The sequence below is a fragment of the Podarcis bocagei genome (assembly GCF_964188305.1).
Source record: "Podarcis bocagei genome assembly, chromosome: 14".
NCBI classification, from domain to species: Eukaryota; Metazoa; Chordata; class Lepidosauria; order Squamata; family Lacertidae; genus Podarcis; species Podarcis bocagei.
In genome coordinates this window covers 38,973,567-38,995,544 of record NC_138139.1, presented here as the reverse complement: position 1 = coordinate 38,995,544, position 21,978 = coordinate 38,973,567, and the positions used below count along the sequence as shown (strand labels likewise).

The window sequence follows — 21,978 nt, the reverse complement described above, 5'->3', positions numbered from 1 at the left end:
CGGGTTTTTTGCTTTTTTGTTTTTGCTTCGTTCTGCTTGACCAGAAGACTGGCTGAAACCATTCTAAACCAGATAGCAATGTACAGCACCAGGTCATAGGAGGCGACGGGATGCAGAAAGATAGGAAATTCTCTTACCTAGGCACTCGTTAGCCTCCCTGGCGGTGGCCCTCTGCCACGGACGGTCATAATGGAACGGTTTGCAGCGGTCGCACTCAGGGCCCTCTGTGTTGTGCTTGCAGTCACACACCAGCTTTCCTTCTTTGTCCTTCACGCAGCGTGAGGCATGCCCATTGCACTTGCAGCGCCCCCCGACCTGAAACTCGCCCACAGCATAGTAGTATGAAGAAGAGCTAGCCCCGCCATCCTCGTCCTCGTGGTCCCGGCCCCCTAGTTCCCGGAACAAATGGGGGCGGCTGAAAATGACCCGGATGTCAGTGGCCGTCACCCAATCCTGAAGGACGGGGCTGTTGTCAAAATCTTGGGCTGACGGACGCCCGTCCAGAGTGCTGAAGGCAATGAGCCCTCCTGTCAAGGGGTAGAGGTCGGTGTGCCCATCAGTGCACAGGGCCTCCTGCTCGTTCTGTTTGGTGACGGTGGCTTTGTTGGGCTTGCCGTAGATCTTCCGGCACTGCGAAGAGTAGTACTGATAAGGCACCCATGTTTTGCCGTAATCCATGGACTTGAAAACAGCAGCTGACTCCGGACGGGGAGAGCAGAACTGCAGACTCACATAGATCACCTCAAACTTCTTGCCCAGGGAGAGGGTGAGGGTGATATTCTGGGGCGAATGGTGCAAGGTCTCTGAGCGCCAGCAGGTCATATTTGCAGCAGTGTTGAGGTCTGTGAGGTAGGATGCTGGGTGAGCTTTCCGGGGGTCGGAAGAGTCACAGTGGCGGGTCGCTGGCTTCCCGCATGTGCTGGATGCATGGACCTCCTTCCCAAAGGCGGCGTTGACAAACTCTGGGATGCAGCGGCGGGGTGCCCCCTTTTCGTCATAGCAAGGGTCAGGCGGGATCTGCTGCACCGCAAAGGGGTTCACAGCCTGAGACAAGTCTAGTCCGCAGGCAGTCAAGAGCAACCACAACATAGACAAGGGGTCCATCCTCCCAGTGAGAGATCTTCAAAAGTCACAGAAACCAGCTTCTCTCTAAATGAAAAGCAAATGTTGTGTTAAAATGGTTCCAGTTGTTCACTTGGGATGGGGGCTGGTGAGAGGACAGGAGCTCAGGCTGCAATATGTCTCTGGTCTAGAGAAGGGAAAGACTAGAGAGGAAGTAAGCCAGGCAAGCTTGCAAACATTTTCAGCTCATGTCAAAGATTTGGAGGAGTAGCTGAGTTGCTTAGGACAGGACAAGAAGCAATGGGTTCAGACTAGTGGAAGGTTGAACATTTTTTTAAAAAATGCTATGCACCTGCAAAGGCAATTCAGCAACATCACAAAGAGCTCAGGGAGATTGTAGAACCCCCTTCTTTTGATGTCCCCCCCCCCTTGGGATGTTGCAGAACAAAAAGGATATCCCTTTTGGAGTTTCTCTGCATAAGCTGTGGGGAAAGAGTCTTTGCATTCCTGCTGTGAGCCACAGTGGGAATGGAAGAAATCCTACTTCTTTGTGAGGAGACAACTATTGGCATCTTGCTTATCTGTTTAACTGAGGCCAGGATTGTCTTATAGCCAGTTATCTATCAGAGCCAGTTAGGAGTGATTAGGGTGATGGGCTGATGAGAACTGTGTTCAAGTATCCACTATGCCACAAAGTGCAATTGGGACAGTCACCTTCTCCTAGCCTGGCCTACCTCAAAGTGTTGCTGTGAGGACAACATGAGTTATAGGGGAAGGAAGGAACCATGTACACTGCCCCAAGCTCCTTGGAAGAAGAGCAAAACAAATACTAATAGAAATAAATAAAATACTATAAACTAACTTTGCTTTTGCCAAAAGATGTAGGCTGTGCACAGCCGAACAAGAATGTCTACATAGGCACAAGGTGAAGCTGGGCATAATGTGGATTGTGGGGATCAGATGCAGATCAGCTGGGATGGCCTCAGCAGTTGGCACTATAGGGCCAAGACTCAAGACTCATGTCTCCAAGTGTGGAAGCAGAGGCATGACTTAAAATGAACCACCGCTACCATTATCCTCACTCTCTCATTCTGGATAGTAGCACAGTTTGGGGAGAGAGACAGACAAACAGAGATACATTGTGATAAGTGATAAGGTGACCCAACTCAAGGCACCCTGCCCCTCCTGATGCATTTGTGGGTGCTGCACATCAGAGCACATTTGATCCTGTAAAATGGTCCCTGCAAGTAAGTTCCTCAGTCCCGAGGTCCAACTGCAAGGCAAAGTGGATGGTCCCCCAGTCAATCGTAGCTGGAAATGTTGGGATAATGGCGGCCAACAGGAATCATGAACAGGTGAGGGAAAGAACTGGTACAAAACAATAAGAACCCACATACAGGCATATAGATATGCATGGAATTCATTGCATACGACCCTTACAGAAGCCCCAAATGTGGTTCACGTCTGTGCCTCTGACTACAACCTCAAATAACTGGAAGAGCTAAATAGTCTGGCTCTGTATAAGGGGGCTTCTTTTGTTCCTGTATTGTCAGTGCTGGAGAGCTGCTGCCAGTCAGTGCAAACCGTGCTGAGCTAGAGTTCCAACCCCTTTCTTGCTATCTGTGCTCACTCCTTGCACAGGGCTCTAGTGAAGTGCCCCCCCTTCCCTCCCTCCCTCCCTCCCTCCCTGCACATTCCTCTCCTGGCTTTGCTTCCTTTTAACTCTCCCGCCCTCCTCAGTTCCTCCAGGTGCCCTCCTCCTCTCCAGAGGACAGTGTGTTCCTGCCACATGCCGAGTGAAAATTCAAAGGTTTAATTAGCTCCTAATGCCCCCAGTAGGGAAGCCAGCCAGCTTCCAAAACCCAGCATCCCACATCAAAGGCCGAGGAGGAAGGTGTGAGCCCAGCGGGGCTGATCCAACCCCACTGGGCAGCTATTCTCTGGAAGGAGCAATGCTTGTTCCCACCCACTGCCAAGCCAGGGCAAGAGTTTACTCTCTGAATGGGATGCTAATCAGGCAATTTCCCGCCCGCCTTCATCCTGCTTCGGGTTCCCTTTGAGCGGCTTGTCCCTTAGATTATGGAGCAATGACAGTTACTAATGGAGGAGGCTGGGCTGGGTGGGGAGATCCCAGGCTTCCTAGCAGCAGTTAAGACGGCTTCTGGTACATTGTCTTCAACTTGAAGTTAGAGGCAGACTGTGGTTCCTGCCTTGGGCTCAAAAAATAAACAGAAAGGAAGGAGTTGCAAATCAAGATGTCTGCAGACCAGCCAATATCCTCCAAGTCTGATGGGTTTTTCCAAAGGCGATTATATAAATTCAGGGGGAATAAGGCTACTCAGTTGGCTTCTATCTGCTGTATGTACTACTTCTAATATTGTGAGTGGGACAGTCCAGTTGGTCTCATGTCCTGCATGCAGGATTCTGATAGACAACTGTGTGGCCACTGAGGGAATAAGACACTGGACTAGACAGGCTTTTGGCATGATCCAGCAGGGCTCTTCTTATGTCCTGAGTAACAGTGAGAGAGGGCTCTTGTGTTTCTTCCTTGCCTGTGTGCTTCCTGGAGGGATCTAATTGGCCACTGTGAGAACAGGATGCTAGACTAGATGGGCCTTTGGTCTGATCCAGCAGGACTCTTCTCCTGTATGGAGGAGGAGTATTGCATCCACATTTGATTTCAAGCACAGTGGCCTGGCCCACTGAGCAGGGCCAGGGAAGCAGAGTGAAGGACGAGCAGGGGGAAGAACCACATTGGATCAGCAGACAAACAGAATCTACCAAGCCATGGGTGGATCCCAATTGGTCCAGGAAAGGGCCGTCAGTAGCTAAATACATTTGCCAAATGCCTAAAGTCTTTTCAACCCCCAATGCTTGTTACTTCCAGAATGCAGTTTTCAGCAAACTAGTACAGGAGGGACTGATTGTTAAGCCACCCTGGAAATCGTAGCTCTTGGGGTGGGGGTGGGAAGGGTCTCTCAGCTCCTGTAACCAACCACAGCTCCCAGAATTCTTTGGGGGGAAGTCGTGACTGTTTAAAGTGACACCATAGTGCTTTAAATGTTTGGTGTGAATGTGGCCCTAGTTAGATACAACTCGTTCTCACTTTGGGGCACTGTGGGTGATTAAAAATTACAGCTTGTAGCCACTAGGCAGGCACCCACCACAGGGACCCTGACAGCAGGTGTTGGCTGGCCTGTGGACCCTTCCGCGGTGCTGGCAGGTACCTGAGAGTGTGCGAGGTGCTGGTGCCAGGTCTGGGCCAGCCACTCTGTCTAGCCTAACCTACCTTGCAAATTTGTTGTAAGGGGAAAATATTGGATTTCCACAGTCTACGCCCTGAGCTGAGACAGTAATCTGATAGATAAATAAAGAAAAATGAATTGCACAACCTAACGCAACCTGAGGCATACTGCCTGCCTGGATTAGGAAGGAAGGAAGGAAGGCGGACAGCCAGTTGAAAAAAAATTGTCTGCATTTTTTTTACATTTGCAAAAGAGAATTGCTGTTGCAATTTGGGTACAGGTTTGCTCTCTTTTCCATGCCAAAACCACTAATGGCCTTGGAAACTCCTCCCTTACTAGACCAAGATATGGCAGGCATTTGGGCTGGCTGCTTTGGATAACACCTGATCATAACGACTGAGAGTGTGGTTGTGGGTGGAGAACAAGGACCCAGGAAGTGACTAGGTTGTCCTATCAACCACTGTTCAGTTTGCTTCATTCACCAGGAACAAAAGAAGATGCGTAACACTGAGTCAGATTCTTGGTCTATCTAGTTGTTTTGTCTATCTAGTTGTTTTCGGGACACCCCGAAACCACCAAAATTGCTGAGTTTTTCAGTTGACTTGCTTAAGATCCAGGACAAAGCACCACCTTTCAGAAATCCCCCCTGGACATCAATTCTGCCTTTGAAATCCTGGTAATGTCTGGGAAAATCTGGACATATGACAGCCCTATGCTGACTGGCAGCAGCTGCCCAGGATTTTTGGCAGGAGACATGCTTCCAGTCCTACCTGGAGATGCTGGGTATTGAACCTTGGACCTTCTGCATGCAGATGCTCTACCGCTAAGTTACAGCCTTTCTCCCAAATGCAGTCTGTAACTAAATCTTGCAATGAAGAACTCTTGGATTCCGGAACCCAAGTGCTCCATTCCATCGCAATCCAGTCCTGTGTGTCCTGTACATCAATCAGTGAGTGTTCTGTTTAGAGGTTCTTGCCTCCCTTAGAGACACCCTCCTCCTAAAGTTCTGCTGCCCTTCTGCAAACCTAATCAAGCTAATCCCTCCCTCTTGGAAGATGCCATTTTGGCTACAGAAGCACCAACACTTGGAATATCTCACTTGATCTTGGTATATATGTTCAGAACATGCATTCATTTTTTTGCTTCATGTGAAAAATTTGTATCCCACCCACTTTCCAAGAAATTAAAGGGGATGCATCCAACCCTAATCAGAGTTGACCCACTGAGAGCTACAATTCCCAAAGTTCCCTGGGAAGAGGGATTGATTGTTAAACTACTCTGAGAAGTGCAGCTCTCTGGAGGAAATAGGGGTCTCCTAAGAACTCTCAGCACCCTTAACAGACTACAGTTCCCAGGATTCTTTGGGGGAAGCTATGACTGTTTGAATTATGGTGCTGGAGGAGACTCTTGAGAGTCCCATGGACTGCAAGAAGATCAAACCTATCCATTCTTAAGGAAATCAGCCCTGAGTGCTCACTGGAAAGACAGATCCTGAAGCTGAGGCTCCAATACTTTGGCCACCTCATGAGAAGAGAAGACTCCCTGGAAAGATGGAACGATGGAGGGCACAAGGAGACGGGGATGACAGAGGACGAGATGGTTGGACAGTGTTCTCGAAGCTACCAGCATGAGTTTGACCAAACTGCAGGAGGAAGTGGAAGACAGGAGTGCCTGGCATGCTCTGGTCCATGGGGTCACGAAGAGTCGGACACGACTAAACAACAACAATGACTGTTTAAAGTAGTATGACAGGGCTTCAAATGTATAGTGCATGTGGGGCCAAAAGTGAACTAGATGGACCAATGATCTGTCGGTATAAGGCAGCTTCTTGAATTCCCATCGAGTCACATATTTCTCTCACACAGAGAGACACACATTAGTCTGGCAACTTATTCAGCAAATCTCTGTGCAGTTGGTGCAGAATGTCATAACACATAAGGAAATCAGCCACAGCTTTGTCGGCTGAAATAACAACCAGCAACCGGTCTACAACTGTTGCTCCAGTACCAAAGCGGGTGGGGAGGGAGAATGGGGGAAGCTATATTCAGCCCTCCTATTTTATAGTTTGGGTCTAGGCAAAACGTCTCTCCCTGGCGCCCGGGATGATGTGCGTTCTTGGCCAAAGGATGCCCTAAACTCTGGATGTGCCAGATTGCTTTGCACGGTGCTGAATCAATTCCAACAATTTGAAGGGGGGAAAATAGATACACTTGTTTTATATTAAAGGAACAAGGGGTCCTTAGTAGAGAAGTGAGCCAGCCAAGTAAGCAAGCCACTGAGCTGGGTTCTGTGCCCAGCTCCGCCAGAAAAGTATTTTTGAAATATTAATTTCAAAATATACATTTCCCCCTTTTAAGCCAAGAAAGTGTGAGGGATTTCTTTCCATTTAGCTGTCACAAATGTGTGCATTCTTATGGCCATGCAATCTCTCTCACTCCCCAAAGATGAATGATGCAGAGCTTAAAAAGTCAATACTGGCTAACAAAGTTAGGCGACATACAACTCCCCCCGCATGGGCTAGTAGTTCAGTAGGTATGGGAGGAGGCAGAGCCCCATTCAGGCACCCTTTATATTGTGCATTCATGATGAGTTGTGCTCATTATGGTATCGTGGCAGTTATACTGCAATTCCACTTTCAATACTGTGCTATTCCTCTCACAGAGCTACAGTTCCCAGAATTCCCTGGGAAGAAGGACTGGATGTTAAAGCACCCCAGGAAACTGTTGCTGTGTGAGGAGAATAGGGGTCTCCTAACTACTCCCAGGCCTCATGAAGACTTCCAACTGTGTCATGATTTGCAGGCACAGGTCTGAGCATTTTTTCCCCTTTTGTCCCACCAGGAAAACCTACTGTTTACTGCTGAATCAGAACAAACATCAACCAGCTTTCCCATGATGCTTTGGAGGAAGCCATGAAAATGGTATTGTAATGTTTTGTGGTGCAGATGTGGCCCTTGAATTGCCTTGATCTGACAGCAATGTGAAGCAAGAAAGAAAGGAAGGAAGGAAAGAAAGTAAGTAAGTCTAAGTACCAGCCCCACTGAATTCAAGCACCAAGCAGACACTGAACTATAAATTCCCCAGTGAGACCCCTAGGAGCAGAAGCAGCAAAACAAAGCTAATCTGCAAGTGACTTTGTGGGTTTTTGTTTCCAAAGGCTTTCCAGGAAACAATGACTGAGGTGGTTCTACACATACCAGTGAGAAAGTTAGTGTGTGCGTGCGATCGGGGCTGTGTACACTCCTGTTAACCCTGCATTTAATGCGCTCCCACCACTCATTTGTAGGACTAACTATCCACATCTATCCTACTGTTCCTTGAGAAACATTGGAGAAGAGCAGATAGTTTGTCTGCATTACTGTATTGCAGCAGCGGCTAGATTATGTGTAAAGAGATTTTGACCGTGTTTGCCCAGGTCCAGCAGCAGAGCTTCAACCTGGCTATATAGCATTATTTCACCACTGGTTTTTTTTTGTTACCAGGCAGCAAATGGTGTCTGCGCTTGTGTCTCAGAGAGAGCAGCAAGTGAATGGCAGAGCATGGAGTTCTTGTCTTTCCTCCTCCTTCAAAACTGCTCCAAGGTGGGTGTGATGCTGTCTCTGTGCTTTCCGCCCCATGTTCCCTGGGAACTGTCCAGCAAAAGAGCACAGGAGAGCAGTGCTGAATCCTAACCCCAGGACACTGTGGAAGGGTCTGCCAGCTGATCCTCCTCTCTCACCAAGGTGGACAGGAGCAGCTTAGACCTCCTATGGCAGAGCTTTCATGGGAACGACAGCTGACTTGCGAAAAGCTTAAAGCATGCACTCAAACTGTTACAGAGCCCCTCCAGACATCCTTTTTATTATGCATTCATGCTGATTTGTGCTCAGGATAGTATTGGGGCAGTTATATGTAGTCCCACTTTCAATACTGTTGGCACCCACAAAACTTTCCAGGCAAAGCTACTGCTTCATTTCCAATCAGTGCATGTCCCAAAACTCCCTGCTGATATCCTGCAACTTCTTATACAGTGGTACCTCGGGTTACAGACGCTTCAGGTTACAGACTCCGCTAACCCAGAAATAGTACCTCTGGTTAAGAACTTTGCTTCAGGATGAGAACAGAAATCACGGCGGGAGGCCCCATTAGCAAAAGTGGTACCTCAGGTTAAGAACAGTTCCAGGTTAAGAACGGACCTCCAGAACGAATTAAGTTCTTAACCAGAGGTACCACCTCTAGATGCGAACAGGATCCATTCTGGAGCCCTGTTCGCATCTAGAAGCAAACGTAACCTGTGTCTGTGCGTCTGCACGTGCGCGGGTCACATTTCGGTGCTTCTTCGCATGCACGTGACATCATTTTGAGCGTCTGTGCATGCGCAAGTGGCGAAACCCGTAAGTAACGCGCTCCGTTACTTCCAGGTTGTCATGGAGTGCAACTTGAACACACTCATCTCGAAGCACATTCAACCTGAGGTATGACTGTACTGCAAATGCTCCCCCAGACATTTCTGCCCTGCATACAGTATATTGTGCTATAGCACCATAGTGTCCCTCCTGATAGCAATGATGCTGTAACATTGGAGAAGCATCGCAGAACAACTAACAAAGTAGAATAATGTCTAGCCAGTCCAGTCAAAATCCACCAGTAATGCATTATTATTGCAACAAGGACAAGTTGCAGAATACCGCACACAAACCCTGTGTGTGTGTGCATGCGTGTGTGCACACGTGCACACACACAACCCCCCTTCTTTAGGAGGGTCCTAAAGAAATAATTTGATTTGCCCATGTTTGTCCTACACCCCTTCTCTCTGGTTTACATGGACACAGAGAGATAAAATGTCATCCACAGCCTGATGAAAAATGAGTGGACGAGCCTCTTACTTTGCAACAGTCTAGGAAATACATGGAAACAGCAAAAATTGCCATTTCTGAATATTTTCCCAGCCCAGTGTGAGATCAGAGGTTGAGCTCCCCCTCTGGAAAACTGGGGCAGAGTGGGGAGGAGAAATGATCAGGATGATAACCACAAACAAAGTCTGGCTACTAAGAACAGACAGTATTTATAGAATGCTGAAAACATCCAACACACACACAGACCAGAGGCTCAAAGCCTAGAGTGGAGATGGGGAAGCTGCGGTCCTCCAGATGTTGTTCATCTACAACAGGGCTGGGGAACCTTGTGGTCAGGGATGGTGGGAGATGGAGTCCAGCAACATCTGGAGGGCCACCACTTTCCCACCTCTGCTATAAATGATGTGGCTCCAGAATTGCTAGAGCTATGAAGGGGCAGTCTTCTTTGACTACTTTAACCACTATGCTAGGCTGCTTACAGTGCAGCAAGATCTCAGATTACAACTAAGCATACTTTTACTGAAAGTGATGACATCCAGCTTTTGCTGGATCATGCCCTTGGTATGAACCTGCTATTCTATCCCCATCCCAGTCCATTGGTTATGCTGGGTGGGGCTGATGGAGTTTCATACCATATGTGCCCATTTTATATGAGATCTGCATATGTGCCCATTCTATATTGGGTGGGTGGGCTTGAGGGCCACCAGAAGTCATTGGACTTGAATCTCCATCAGCCTCAGTCAGCTTAACCACTGGGCAGCGGTGGTGATGGGAGCTGTAGATCAGCCACTTATGGAAAGACACAGGTTTATAAAATTAGGTATGGCACAGAGAAAACGGACAGAGAAAAGTTCTTCTCCCTCTTGCATATGACTAGAACTTGTGGACATCCAATGAAGCTGAATATTGGAAGATGTGGGACACATTACAGGCCTATGCAGTGCATAGGCAAACTATGAAACTCACTCCAAGAGGCAGAGAAGGCCACCAACTTGTATGCCTTTAAAAGAGGACTGGACAAATTCATGGAGGAGAGGGTCACTGATGGCTTCTAGCCATGATGGCAATGTTCTGCCTCCACAGTCGGAGACAGCAATGCCTCTGAATACCAGTTGCTGGAAACCATGGGAGAGCAAAGAGGGCCAGTGTGGTGTAGTGGTTAAGAGCGGTAGACTTGTAATCTGGTGAAGTGGGTTCGATTCCCCGCTCTTCCACATGCAGCTGCTGGGTGACCTTGGGCCAGTCACACTTCTTTGAAGTCTCTCAGCCCCACTCACCTCACAGAGTGTTTGTTGTGGGGGAGGAAGGGAAAGGAGGTTGTTAGCCACTTTGAGACTCTTTTGGGTAGTGATAAAGCGGAATATCAAATCCAAACTCTTCTTCTTCTTGTGCTCAGGTCCTGCCTGCAGGTCTGCTGCAAACATCTGGTTGGCCACTGTGAGAACAGGATGCTGGACTAGATGAGTCACTGGCCTGATCCAGCAGGCCTCCTCTTATATTCTCTACCTCTATTATATGAGGAGAGGTGCTCAGTTTGTAAGTGAGGGAAGGGCCAGCATTTCTCTAGGGGTATTAATGTCAGAATCTGCAGCAGAGGTTGGTTCTGGCCTTTATCCTTGGGGCAGCTGAGTGACCCTCAAGGAGCCCAGTGCTTCTTCCTTCCTTCTCTCTCCTGTTGTATCTCTCTTTCTCTTTTAGTTGAGTCATGTTATGTCAATATTTTCTCTGTTAACAAAGAAGTGGCTTTTAAAAAAAATCAAAAAAATCCCTCTGTAGCGGGATGATGAATCAGCAACAGACTTCGAGCCCTTGGGGCCCAAAAATTCCTGCTGTTTTGATTCCCTGCTTCTGTTTTTATTACCCAGGTCTTGGCCAATGAGCCAACAGATGGGGACCAAAATATCAGGGCTGCCAATGCTCTACATAAGCACAAATCATTGCTGGGCATATCTTCCTGGGGTGGAGCTTTTGAACGGGGGTCAGATATGCATCCAAGGGCCTAAGTAAACATCGATGTGAAATAAAATCCCTGTGGCATTTTTTATTTTTATTTTTTTGGCGGTGGTATTCTTAGAGGAAAGCTGCTTTGGGAGGGAGGGATTTGGAAAGAGAAGCAATGCTGTAGGTATTTAACTCTTTCCTCCTGCCACTTCTCCGTTCCATTCTGCCTTCCCTCAGCCAAACACCCCAGCTAAGGTTCTAAATACATTTACTCTCATGGGTACGTGGCTAGATTCCTGCAGGGGCAAAGGGTGGTGAGTTAGAACAGATAAATGCCACTTGGAGAAAGGATTCAACACACCTAAGATCATAAGAACATATGAAGAGCCAGTGGATCAGGTCAAAGGCCCATCTAGTCCAGCATCCTGTTTTCACAGTGGCCAACCAGATGTCCATGGGAAACATGGAAGCAGGATGAGAGCACAAGAGCCCACTCCTCTCCTGTGGTTTCCAGAAACTGGTAATCAGAAGCCTCCAACTGTGAAAAAAGAGCATAGCCATTGTGACTAGTTCATAGCCTTATCCTTCAGAAATTAGTCCAACCTTCTTTTAAAGCCATACAGAATTGGTGAGATAGATCAGTCAGTAGAGCAAGAGACTCTTAATCTCAGGGTCATGGGTTTGAGCCCCATGTTGGGCAAAGTTTCCTGCATTGCAGGGGGTTGGACTAGATAACCCTCATGCAGTGTTTGAAATTAGCCAGGGGCCAGGCACATTTTGCTATCGGCCACTTGTGACCAAGTGAAGATGCCTAGGCTCCAGGATGGCACCTAACATCTCCACCATCTGGAGGTGCATGCCTGGGGGTCATGGGATCCACATAGTTTTCACACACTAATTCCACATCCTGTAGGAAAATGTCAATAAGAATGTAGACTGTCCCTGGATAAAGTGACTTTTCTTCTTTTAGGTTCTCAAAGTTCTTAATCTAGCTCAAGCTTGTCATCTGAACTAGCCAGATGTTTAACTGATAATCAATCACAGTCAGTCCATCATTTGAAAAATAAGACTATGATTCTATGAGGGTACATGCCATCACTGCCTCCTATGCGAATAAATTTCACTTTCCCTGGGTTAAGAAATCTTTTCTTTTATCTGTCCTGGTTCTTCAACTCATGTCCACAAGTTCAAGTGTTGGGGGAGGGGGGCTTTACTCTCTCCATGCCATGCATTCTTTTATAGACTTCTGTAACATCACCTCTTACTCTTTTTTAAAAATAAATAAATAAAATGTCCCAAATGTTGCACACACACACACACATACACCAGTAAGGTACATCACCACAGGGATGAGTCTGTAGTAATTGTGATCCTGGGTAATTAACAAAAAACAAAAAAACTAATACTTAAAGCAGACGGGGTATGACTGAGCTGTACACCAGTATAGTGATTCTATTGAGCGGAAGAGATCTGGCTACCTTAAGTACCACACACACACACACACACACACACTAATACCAAGGTCTTGCTTGTATGTAGCAGTGAGCTCAGGGCAGGACTTTAGAGCTACAAGTTCAGGGCCCAACACAGCGGAATGCACACAAAAGGTTCCAAACTCAAGACAACTGGCTTATCACATTCCAAAGACAGTCAAATAACAGGCATTGCCAACCTAAGCAGGTCTCCACTTAAGACTGTCATGAGTCTACAATTATCTAATTACATCACTGCGTCTGGCTTATCTTTTGAGGTCAGGCAAGTGGTACCTGGTGGAAGGGCCTTTTCCTCCACCACAGTGGAATTTGAGACCGGATGCTTGGAAGAGAAAAGACACATCCCTCTCCTTGCACCTTGAACGTTATTTCCTAATTGGAAGGATGCAGAAAGAGAGGAGAAAAGCTTGTCTTGTGGCTCCTTGGCTCCTTGCAACAGTGCCAGAAGCACAGGAAGGGAAAACGGAACAGTAGTATCAGATCCAACATGTTGGACCACAAATGGGTCACTGATAGGTGGTGGAGCTGTTGAACCTGAAGGCCGAGTCATGTGAAAAATAGGTTCTGCACACAGCCAAAGAGCCTCAGTTGGGGATACTAGCTTAGCATCACCCATGGTATCTTTGAGTGAAAGATTCTGAATGATGCTCAGTCCCCACCACAGAAAAGAAGTCAGAAGGGGCTGATTTCACGTCTAAATTCCCAGATGAATGAGCATAGCATGGGGATGCCAGGAACCACTGGATCTAGAACAAGGAACCTCCAGCACAGTGTTTGCCTGTCCCCATTTTAGTAAGACATCAAAGCTGTGGGGTTTAGAGACCTGTTTAGTGAAGTGAGGAGCACTGGACTGGTCCTATCCAAGTCATCCAATGGGGCTGCCTCAAAAGCCTTTCAGTTCAGGCTGGGACTTTTCCTGAGCAACAAAGGGTGGGATAAAAATATGATAGAAAATCACACCTTCAGCATGAGAGCAATGTGAACACTCAAGCACAGTGTCTCTGTATTTGTATCATTTATGAACACAACAGAAGCATCTTAACTCTGCAGCTCTTGTACAGTGGCAAATTCAGAAGCACCGTGTCCTTTCACAGTAATCACAGCCAGGCCCCCTGACCTGCAACTTTCTAAAAAAATACAACAATCTTATAATTATGCAAAAATAATAATTAGGGATGCATTTCAATGATCAGTGCAGACCTCATGTGTTGCCTTTCATCTAGATCTACTATTTTCTGTGCACATATATGGGCAAATGACCGGGGATGCTCCAACTCAACTTCTTTCAGAGTGACTTATGTTGTATTTTCCTTGAAGTTCAGTTGTACGTAACAGAACTTGCATACCATTCTCCTAAAACTAGAGCACCATGTGTTTTCAGTATCGCCAAATGCTTAGCACTGGAGCACACAGATCAACAACTCCTTGGTGTTTTTCCCAAATGCCTTCTCCAGAATGACCCTAGGAGCCACTCCTCAGTGGCTGACTCACCTCCTTTCACTCTGGTAGAAGAAGCCACATCAGTCAGAAACCTTTGGGCCCCGGGTCCAGAACTGAGGATTGCATCCAGCTAAGTCCTGTTCAGAGCAAACCCACTGGAATTAATGGACCACCATTAGTCACATTCGTTAGTTTCAGTGGGTCTACAGTGAACAGGACTAGCATGAGATACAGTCCAGAGGTTTCAGTATTATTTTTAATAGGTTGGGAATGGAAGTTAGAAATCAGGGCCTGGGTCAAGGAGCAGCCTACCTGGAACAGAGTGGCTTCCCCTTCCCTTTTGTGTCACCCTCCTATCCCTTTGAGCCAACTTTATAAAAGTTCACTACGGATTTCACTGCATTGTTCAGCAGTGAGACACAAGGATAAGTCCTTCAACCACCACCCAAGCCAGGTCTGAGCCAGAACATCCTTGTTGCAACTACGTTCTACTTTATGTTTTGCAGGCGCAAAGGGAAAGTGAGTCAGATCCTTGGCTCCACCTAGCTCTGCGGTGTCCACACTGATGGAAAGTGACTTTCTAGGCTTTCCGGCAGGGTTCTCTCCCAGCTCTACATGAAGATGATGGGGTTTGAATCTGGGATCTTGAGGGGATTGGTTGAATCAAGTCTATTTAAGAGACCATCAAAAAGCTGTGGGTCAGAGCCCTGAAGGAAGGAGTTGTTCAAGATGTCACCGTCAGAGACCCAGGTTGTCATTAGTGTTGTAGACAAGCAGACACTGTAACTATGGTTTATTGAAATAAGTCAGGTTCGTTAACAATGGTATGGATTGTTTCAACAAACCATCGTTAACCCCAATGCAGTCTGTCCAGGTTTGGACATTAACCACAAACTGTGATTAGCTGGAGATGATGTGGATTAGCAAGCACTTCCGATTTCTTCATGGCCACGCCAGAGAGGGAACATGAGCACAGGAACCTGAGGCTCATGCACAACGTAAAACTAAGCTATTATAGTCATTGGCACATGTGCCTTCACTATTTATTTTATTTATTAATTCAATTTATATCTTGCACCTTCCTCCAAAAGGAGCCCAGGTTGGCAAACACGTCAAATGCTAAAGCAATACAATTAAAAATTCTAAAAACCAGCAATTTACACACCCACCCCAAAATCCTCCAATATTTGAGGAAAGAAAAATAGTGCACTTGTTGATATTTTAAGTGAATAAGGTTCACTTCAGTTTCCACATGGTCTGGGGTGGCACTCCTTGCTTTAACAAGTTGTTTTTTTTAATGTTTTGGCAATACATTAACTCCAAAAATATACATTTCCTTGAAATCCACCCTGCGTCTACAATCTGGCATCACAGATGTTTATATTTGCATTGCTGCGCAGTTCTTCACAGCTGAAATACTTATTTTTTTTAAAAAAAACACACCAATGTTGCAAAGTGCCAAACGTGTTCCAAGCAAGGCAGATTGTACAAAAGGTACACTTGGCAAGCAAATTCCAGTGCAGAGTACAGATTCTCCAGACACCAGCAACAAGCTGGGAGCGGTAGCTAATACCTCAGAAGACTGACTCAGGATTCAAGATGACATTAAAAGATTGGAGGACTGGGCTCAAAGCAACAAAATGAATTTCAGTAGGGACAAATGTAAGGCTCTGCACTTGGGCAGGAATAATTAGGTGCACAAATATAGGATGAAAGACATCTGGCTTGACAGCAACACAAGTTAAAAGGATCTAGGGGGTCTTAGTGGTCCATAAGTTTAATATGAGTCAACAGTGTGATCCAGCAGCAAAAATAAATAAACAGCTGAAGCAATTCCGGGCTGCATCAACAGATCAGGGGAAGAAATAGTACCACACTATTCTGCCTTGGTCAGACCACATCTGGAGTACTGTGTTCAGTTCTGGGTACCACAGTTTAAGAAGGATATTGACAAGCTGGAATGTGTGCAGAGGAGGGCAACCGAGATGATCAGGGGTCTGGGAACAAAGCCTAATGGGGAACAGTTGAGGGAGTTGGGTATGTTTAGCCTGCAGAAAAGAACACTGAGAGGTAATATGATAGCCATCTTCAGTATCTGTAATGTTGTCACACAGATGATGGAGCAAGCTTGTTTTCTGCTGATCCAGAGGATAGGACTTGAACTAATAGCTTCAAATCACAGGAAAGGAGATTCTGACTAAACATTAGGAAGAACTTTCTGGCAGGAAGACGGTGGAACGGACTGTCTCAGAAGGTGTTGGACTCTCCTTCATTTTTTAAACAGAGATTGGATGGTTACTTGAAAGGGATTCTTTAGTTATAATCCCTCCAAAGGGATTCTTTAGTTATAATCCCTCCATTGCAGGGGGTTGGACTGTAGATTCCAATGCAACAATTCTATGATTCTATAAGCAATCGGGACCTGTGGTGAGAAATAGCTATTCTTCAAACAGGTACTGCTGCTAAGAGGCCAAGATGAATTCTCACTCAACCAGCATTCTTTTTTCAAAAGAAAAAGAAAAAGGGAGGTGTGTTTTTTTATATCCCAAGCTGTAGAAAAGAGTTTGTGGCTGATTATTAATAAAAGATGACAACCGGGACAATAACAGAACTGTTAAGTGATACCAGCCTAGAGAGATTCCAGATGGAGAAGGCCACTGGGTGACCTCTATGCATCCCAAGTGGATCAGAATTATGCCCTGCAACATCATTTCTAATGCTTTCCGAGTGTGATAGCCATGGCCATCCCCTTTCCTTCCTAGTCAGCTGGGGAGGAAAGTTCAGTTTCCTGTATATTTTCACATCTACCTCTCCCTCCCTGTGTCTCTCTTGGGAGACTCTTTGCCTTATTTGGAAATGACAGAGGAGGAGGAAAAAATCTGGTATCTCCTCTGGCAATGCACCCCTGCTCATCTCTCTCTCCTCCCCCCAGCCCCCTCACAAGTGCAACAGATTAATTTCCAAGAAACATTGCTCGATAGATGCTAACTTGCTCTGCATGGTGACAGAATTAAATTTACAAAGAGAACTAAAACATGGCACTGCGTAGCTGGAAGCCAACCCCTGTCTATCCCAACGGGCTCAACGATTGCCAGAGATGCACTTAACCATCATTTCAAATACTCTGCTGGGGCAGCAAACATGAGAACTGAAGAGCAGCTGGACGAAGGATGATGAGAAGAGCCTGAGGTCTGTAATGGAGAATTAAGAGATGCCTTTGTGTGTATTATGAAGTCTGGTGGGCATGGCGTAATCGTATACATTACACAGAGTGACCTGAAGATTCTCTTGCCTACAAATACCCCCAAGCTGTTTACACACCATACATCTAAAGCACATCTCCCCAACGCCAAAGAACTGGGAACTGTAGTTTACACCCTCACAAAGCTGCAATTCCCAACACCCTTAGCAAATTATTTGGTCTAGTTCTACCAAAATGTACTACCAAATGATTAAGGTACTACCAAAATGATTAAGGTTTTAAATGATAATTTTAGGTTATATTTCAGTGATCAAGATTTATTTATTTATTTTTAACTGCCGCTATATCTGAATTGTCTCTGTTGTACATAATTGCAATTCAATGTATCCCTGTTGTGTTTTATGATTTCCCTGATATTGTAAGTGACCCAGAACTGGTCTGTGACCGTAATAATAAAATTCAATTCAATTCTGTCTAGTTCTCTTTTGAAGTGATCCAAGTTGGAAGCCAAATCCTCTCTTGTTGGATAACAAGAGCAAAACGAAGAGCTGCAATGCTAGAGGCAGACTCTGTGTGCAGGACAGAGGAGATGCACAGAGTCCACCTTCCCCTCTTTACCAGATCCAGGGGCAGAGTTAGAGGCAAGTAACTTAGATGCTGGGGAAGTAGAACACTTAGAGAGGGTGTATCTACTGTCACAGGATATCTATTTAACACCTTGTCTGTTTATTCCTTCTATTTATCAGTTGCTCAATAACAACCATCCTCGGGGGGGGGGGAGGGAGAGAATGCTAAAAGACGCTTTTAAGACCACAAAATTCACATAAAGTTCTAAAGAGCAGCACTTTCACTAAAAAAAGAAAAAAGAATCCTTATAAATCACAGGAATAAAAAAAATCATGGCAAGCAGCAATTAATACCAGACCTGACAAGTTCCACAGGATTAAGCAATTTCATTAAAACACAGCAGTCATACAAGAGATTAAATACATAGAGTTTAAGACGCTTGTGTGAAAATTAAAAAGTGTCATGCCTGGTGCTGAAAATATATCAATGTAGGCACCCAGAAAGCATCTCTGGAGAGGGCAGTTGACAATGGAGGGGCTGCTACTAACAAGTCCCTGTCTCTTGTGGCCACCTGCCGAAACTCAGCTGGAAAAGGCACTCAGAGAAAGGCCTGCATTTATAATTTCTGGACCTGGGAATTGTCGATCTCAGGGGCTGGGATCCCTTTTCAGCCTAAGGGCCACATGGACAACTTCTTGGGGCCACCTGTCAGTAGTGGGTGGGGGTAGATGCAAAAGTGGTAAGAGCAGTGGATATGAAGTTTTCCTTTGTACTGTTGGCAAGTTTCTGCACATATTCACACACATATCTTCAATCTTCCAAGCAAGAAGCATCATCAGTTTCCCAGCCAGGCAAAAACAGTCAGGGTACAAAGTGGAGACAGTGATAAATGTGGCCTGGGGAGTGTTTTGAGGGCCACATTCATCCCCTAGGCCTGAGGTCACCCCCCCCTCCCGTGCACCTGATCTATCTGTTCAACAGCCGAAGCAAATAGTACTAATGGTTTGGTTTCACTTGAAAAATAGACTGCGTACTTTTCCTTTTAATATGTGGGGAAATTATTTACATAATCAGAGCCCATCTTGCAAACAGTGTGCCTGCAACTCACCGCTATTGTAATGAGATCTGTACATGCAAATTTCTCCTCTAATTTAACACGGATAGATAATGCATTCAAGTCATACTGCAAAGCCAGAGAATGAGCTGAATAGGTTATCAGAAGGCAAGGTATTCAAAAACTGAACTAATGGAGATGTTCTTCCCCTAAAGCACCATTTGGTTCCTGTCCCAGGTAAGCCAGTGCTCTTTAGTCTGCCTTTGGGAGCAATTTTCAAGATGTCTTTTGAAACAAGTTTAGAGCATGAGCATGCACTCCTCTCCCCCTTTCTTCTATAACCATAAATGTCATGGAATGCATTTGATTTGCAGCTATTCTACAGCAGAGGCAACTAGGTCCATGGTGAAATTAAACATTATAGTAAACATTCTTGAGTTTTAAAAGCCCAAGTCTGCAAATGGAATACTTACAAGGAAGCCAGCTGAACACAGTGGGACTTACGTCTAAGCAAGCATGCACGGGATTGCACTGTTAAATCCCTAGAGAGCTGAACAGTGCAAGTATAAATATAGTTACTGCAAGGAAGATATACACTCAAACTCTTAAAATAGTCACCACCGTTCCAAGGAGGCTATTTCAGAATTGGGACTGCAGGGCTTCTCCATCAGCTCTGTGGAAACATCCCCTTCCTCAGGTACTTCCCCCCCCAACTAGCAGCAGAGGTCCCACAAGGCCCATAGCCAAGGGAGAGGTGGGGCAGAAGAGACTCTACATTAGCTAAACTGAGAAACCAGCACCTCTTTCGCTCCTCCTCTCATTGAATTCTCTCCATTCCAGGTGTACTCTGTAACTAAGATCTAGGTACTGGAGGTGGGGTTCCTTCTCTCTGCCAATCCTTCTTTCCTTTTGTGCTGTGTCTTTTAGATGGTAAGCCTGATGGCAAGGAGGGGCAGTCCTATTAGCGAGATCAGTAAGCCACTCTGAGGCTCTTTCTGATCTCTCCCCACACTCCCAAGTCTGAAGAGTGGAGAGAAATACCTTTAAATAAATGAACAAACAAAATTTACATATTTTAAAGAGGTTAACCTTCATCGTTTCAGGGCAGAACTTTAACTATCACTCAATTATTGGGCGCCTGCAGCTGTGACTTGGTGACTCCATCCAGGCCTAGGTGCTGGTGTGCATCTAGCATCCTGGACTCCACACATAGCTGGCTACACTAGAAAGGACATTATTATTATTATTATTATTATTATTCAAATATATATCCTCCCCTTTCTCCCAAAGGAGCCCATGTGTCAGGAACATGCCCAGCAGAGAGGAATCTCCAGAGGTGGAGGAATTGGCTGCACCTCAGTCACCAAGAAGTAGGAGCAGAGTCACCAAGAAGCGATTAGAGCAGGGGTGGGACAGCAGGAGGCAGGGGAGGACGTGGCGTATATCTGGCCTTGGGAGGGGTCAGAAGCCAGTTGAGTCAACTGACTCCGACAGCGAAGGATGAGTTGTGGAAGCCTGGACTGCTGTAAGCCTGTTATTGAGAAATAAACCTCAGCTACTTAAACTGCCAGCGTTCCGTGTCTTGTGTGGGAGAAGCGTTAAACCTGACACCACGGCAGCAAACGCACAAATTCTAAAGGAATTAAAGCATCTAAAAACAATTCCAATATGGATACAGACAGAGAAATATCTCTCTTTGTCTCTCCTAGCACAAGGTTCCAGCTCACTGCACCACCAAAAACCTTCTTGTTTCCTCTGCTGGAGCTGTAGTTCAATTGTGGCTCCTTTACATGAGGACTGGGGAATGCTGCAGCCCTCCAGATGTTGCTGAACTACAGCTCCCAATATTAGGCTGTACTGGCTGGGGCAGATGGGAACATCTGAGACAACCCAAGGTTCACGTGTCCTGCTTTACATTTTGATCCAGATGGGGAATGTTTCTACCGTCATCTAACAATTTGCCAAGACCAAAAAAACAAAAATCAGCTGTGGACATGGATAAAACATTCCATGTGTCGCTGGGGGAAAAGGAAAGAAAAATCACGCACACAACATGGACAAACAGCTAAAAGCAAACTGTGTGGTAGAGAGGGGGACCCACATGGCAAGCCATAGAAATGAGTCTAAAGAGGGCACTACTCAGTATGCAGAAGGCCCCAGTTTCAGGTCCCTGGCACTGGCAGTGAAATGCATCTCAGAAAGTCAGGAAATATCCCTGCCTGAGACCATGGAGAGCTACTGCCCATCAGAGTAGCCAGTCAGGCTAGATATATCAGGCAACTTCACCCGTTGCGTGACAGCAATTCAGGAAACACGTAACACACATACAACAAAGTCCCAAAGTCCAGAGCAGAGATGGGGAGCCCTCCAGTTACCAGACTCCAACTCCCAGCAGGCTCAGCAGCATGGCCAATCTTTAGGGATGGTCGGGGGTTCAGCAATATCTGGAAGCCCCACAGATTCCCCCTCCCTGGCCTAGAGGAGAAAGCTAAGCAGAAATGTGGGTATGAAATAGACACGCAGCACCCATGGTTCTTAAGCCAAACACAGTCAGGCAATTTTAAAGCCATTGATTCCCAGTTAGAGATAACAGGATTGTGGATTTTTAAAAAATTCAGTCCAGTGTTCTAACCACTGCACTATGCTGCCTGTCAAGCCCTTGTTCTGGGGCAGAAGTGTAGCCATTGCCCGACTGCCCTGGGGGAAGCCACACGTTGTGATGGAGCTGGACTCAAGGCCATACAATGACCCAACTGCTTGCAACGCTGATTAGTTGTTTCTAATAAGGAAAGGGCAGATGTGTTCTGCGTGACTTGTCACCGAATCTTTGCTTGTACCACTTTGGCTAAAGCATGAGCCTTGAAAATCTGCCTATTGTATTGATGTAACTTCAACCCAGAGCCTGACCCTATTGTCTTAGAACCTGACTTAAATTAACATCCTCCTCTGCCCACCCTCAGTGGGGAGAGAAATTAGCATCTTCTGAAAAAGAGGCCAGATTTCTTGACTTACAAAACACAATGGAAAGAAATCAGAATCAGCACAAAGGCGTTGGAGAGAGAAAAAGCTGCATCAGAAAGGGCTGTCAATGCTCAATCCACTTGCCATTCTGTGCTTTATCTTGGAAGGAGCAACTTTTT

The 21,978-nt window shown here is 46.1% G+C and overlaps 1 protein-coding gene across 1 annotated transcript in view; it reads right to left on the bottom strand.

The window, feature by feature from the left end:
• Positions 1-21,978, bottom strand: part of NTN3 (netrin 3) — a 111,838-nt gene that overhangs the window by 75,812 nt on the left and 14,048 nt on the right. The window contains exon 2 of the mRNA XM_081169879.1: positions 138-1,149. Within this exon, the coding sequence (XP_081026005.1) occupies positions 138-1,104 (967 nt within the window). The 5' untranslated portion in view covers positions 1,105-1,149. The remainder of the gene's footprint in view (positions 1-137; positions 1,150-21,978) is intronic.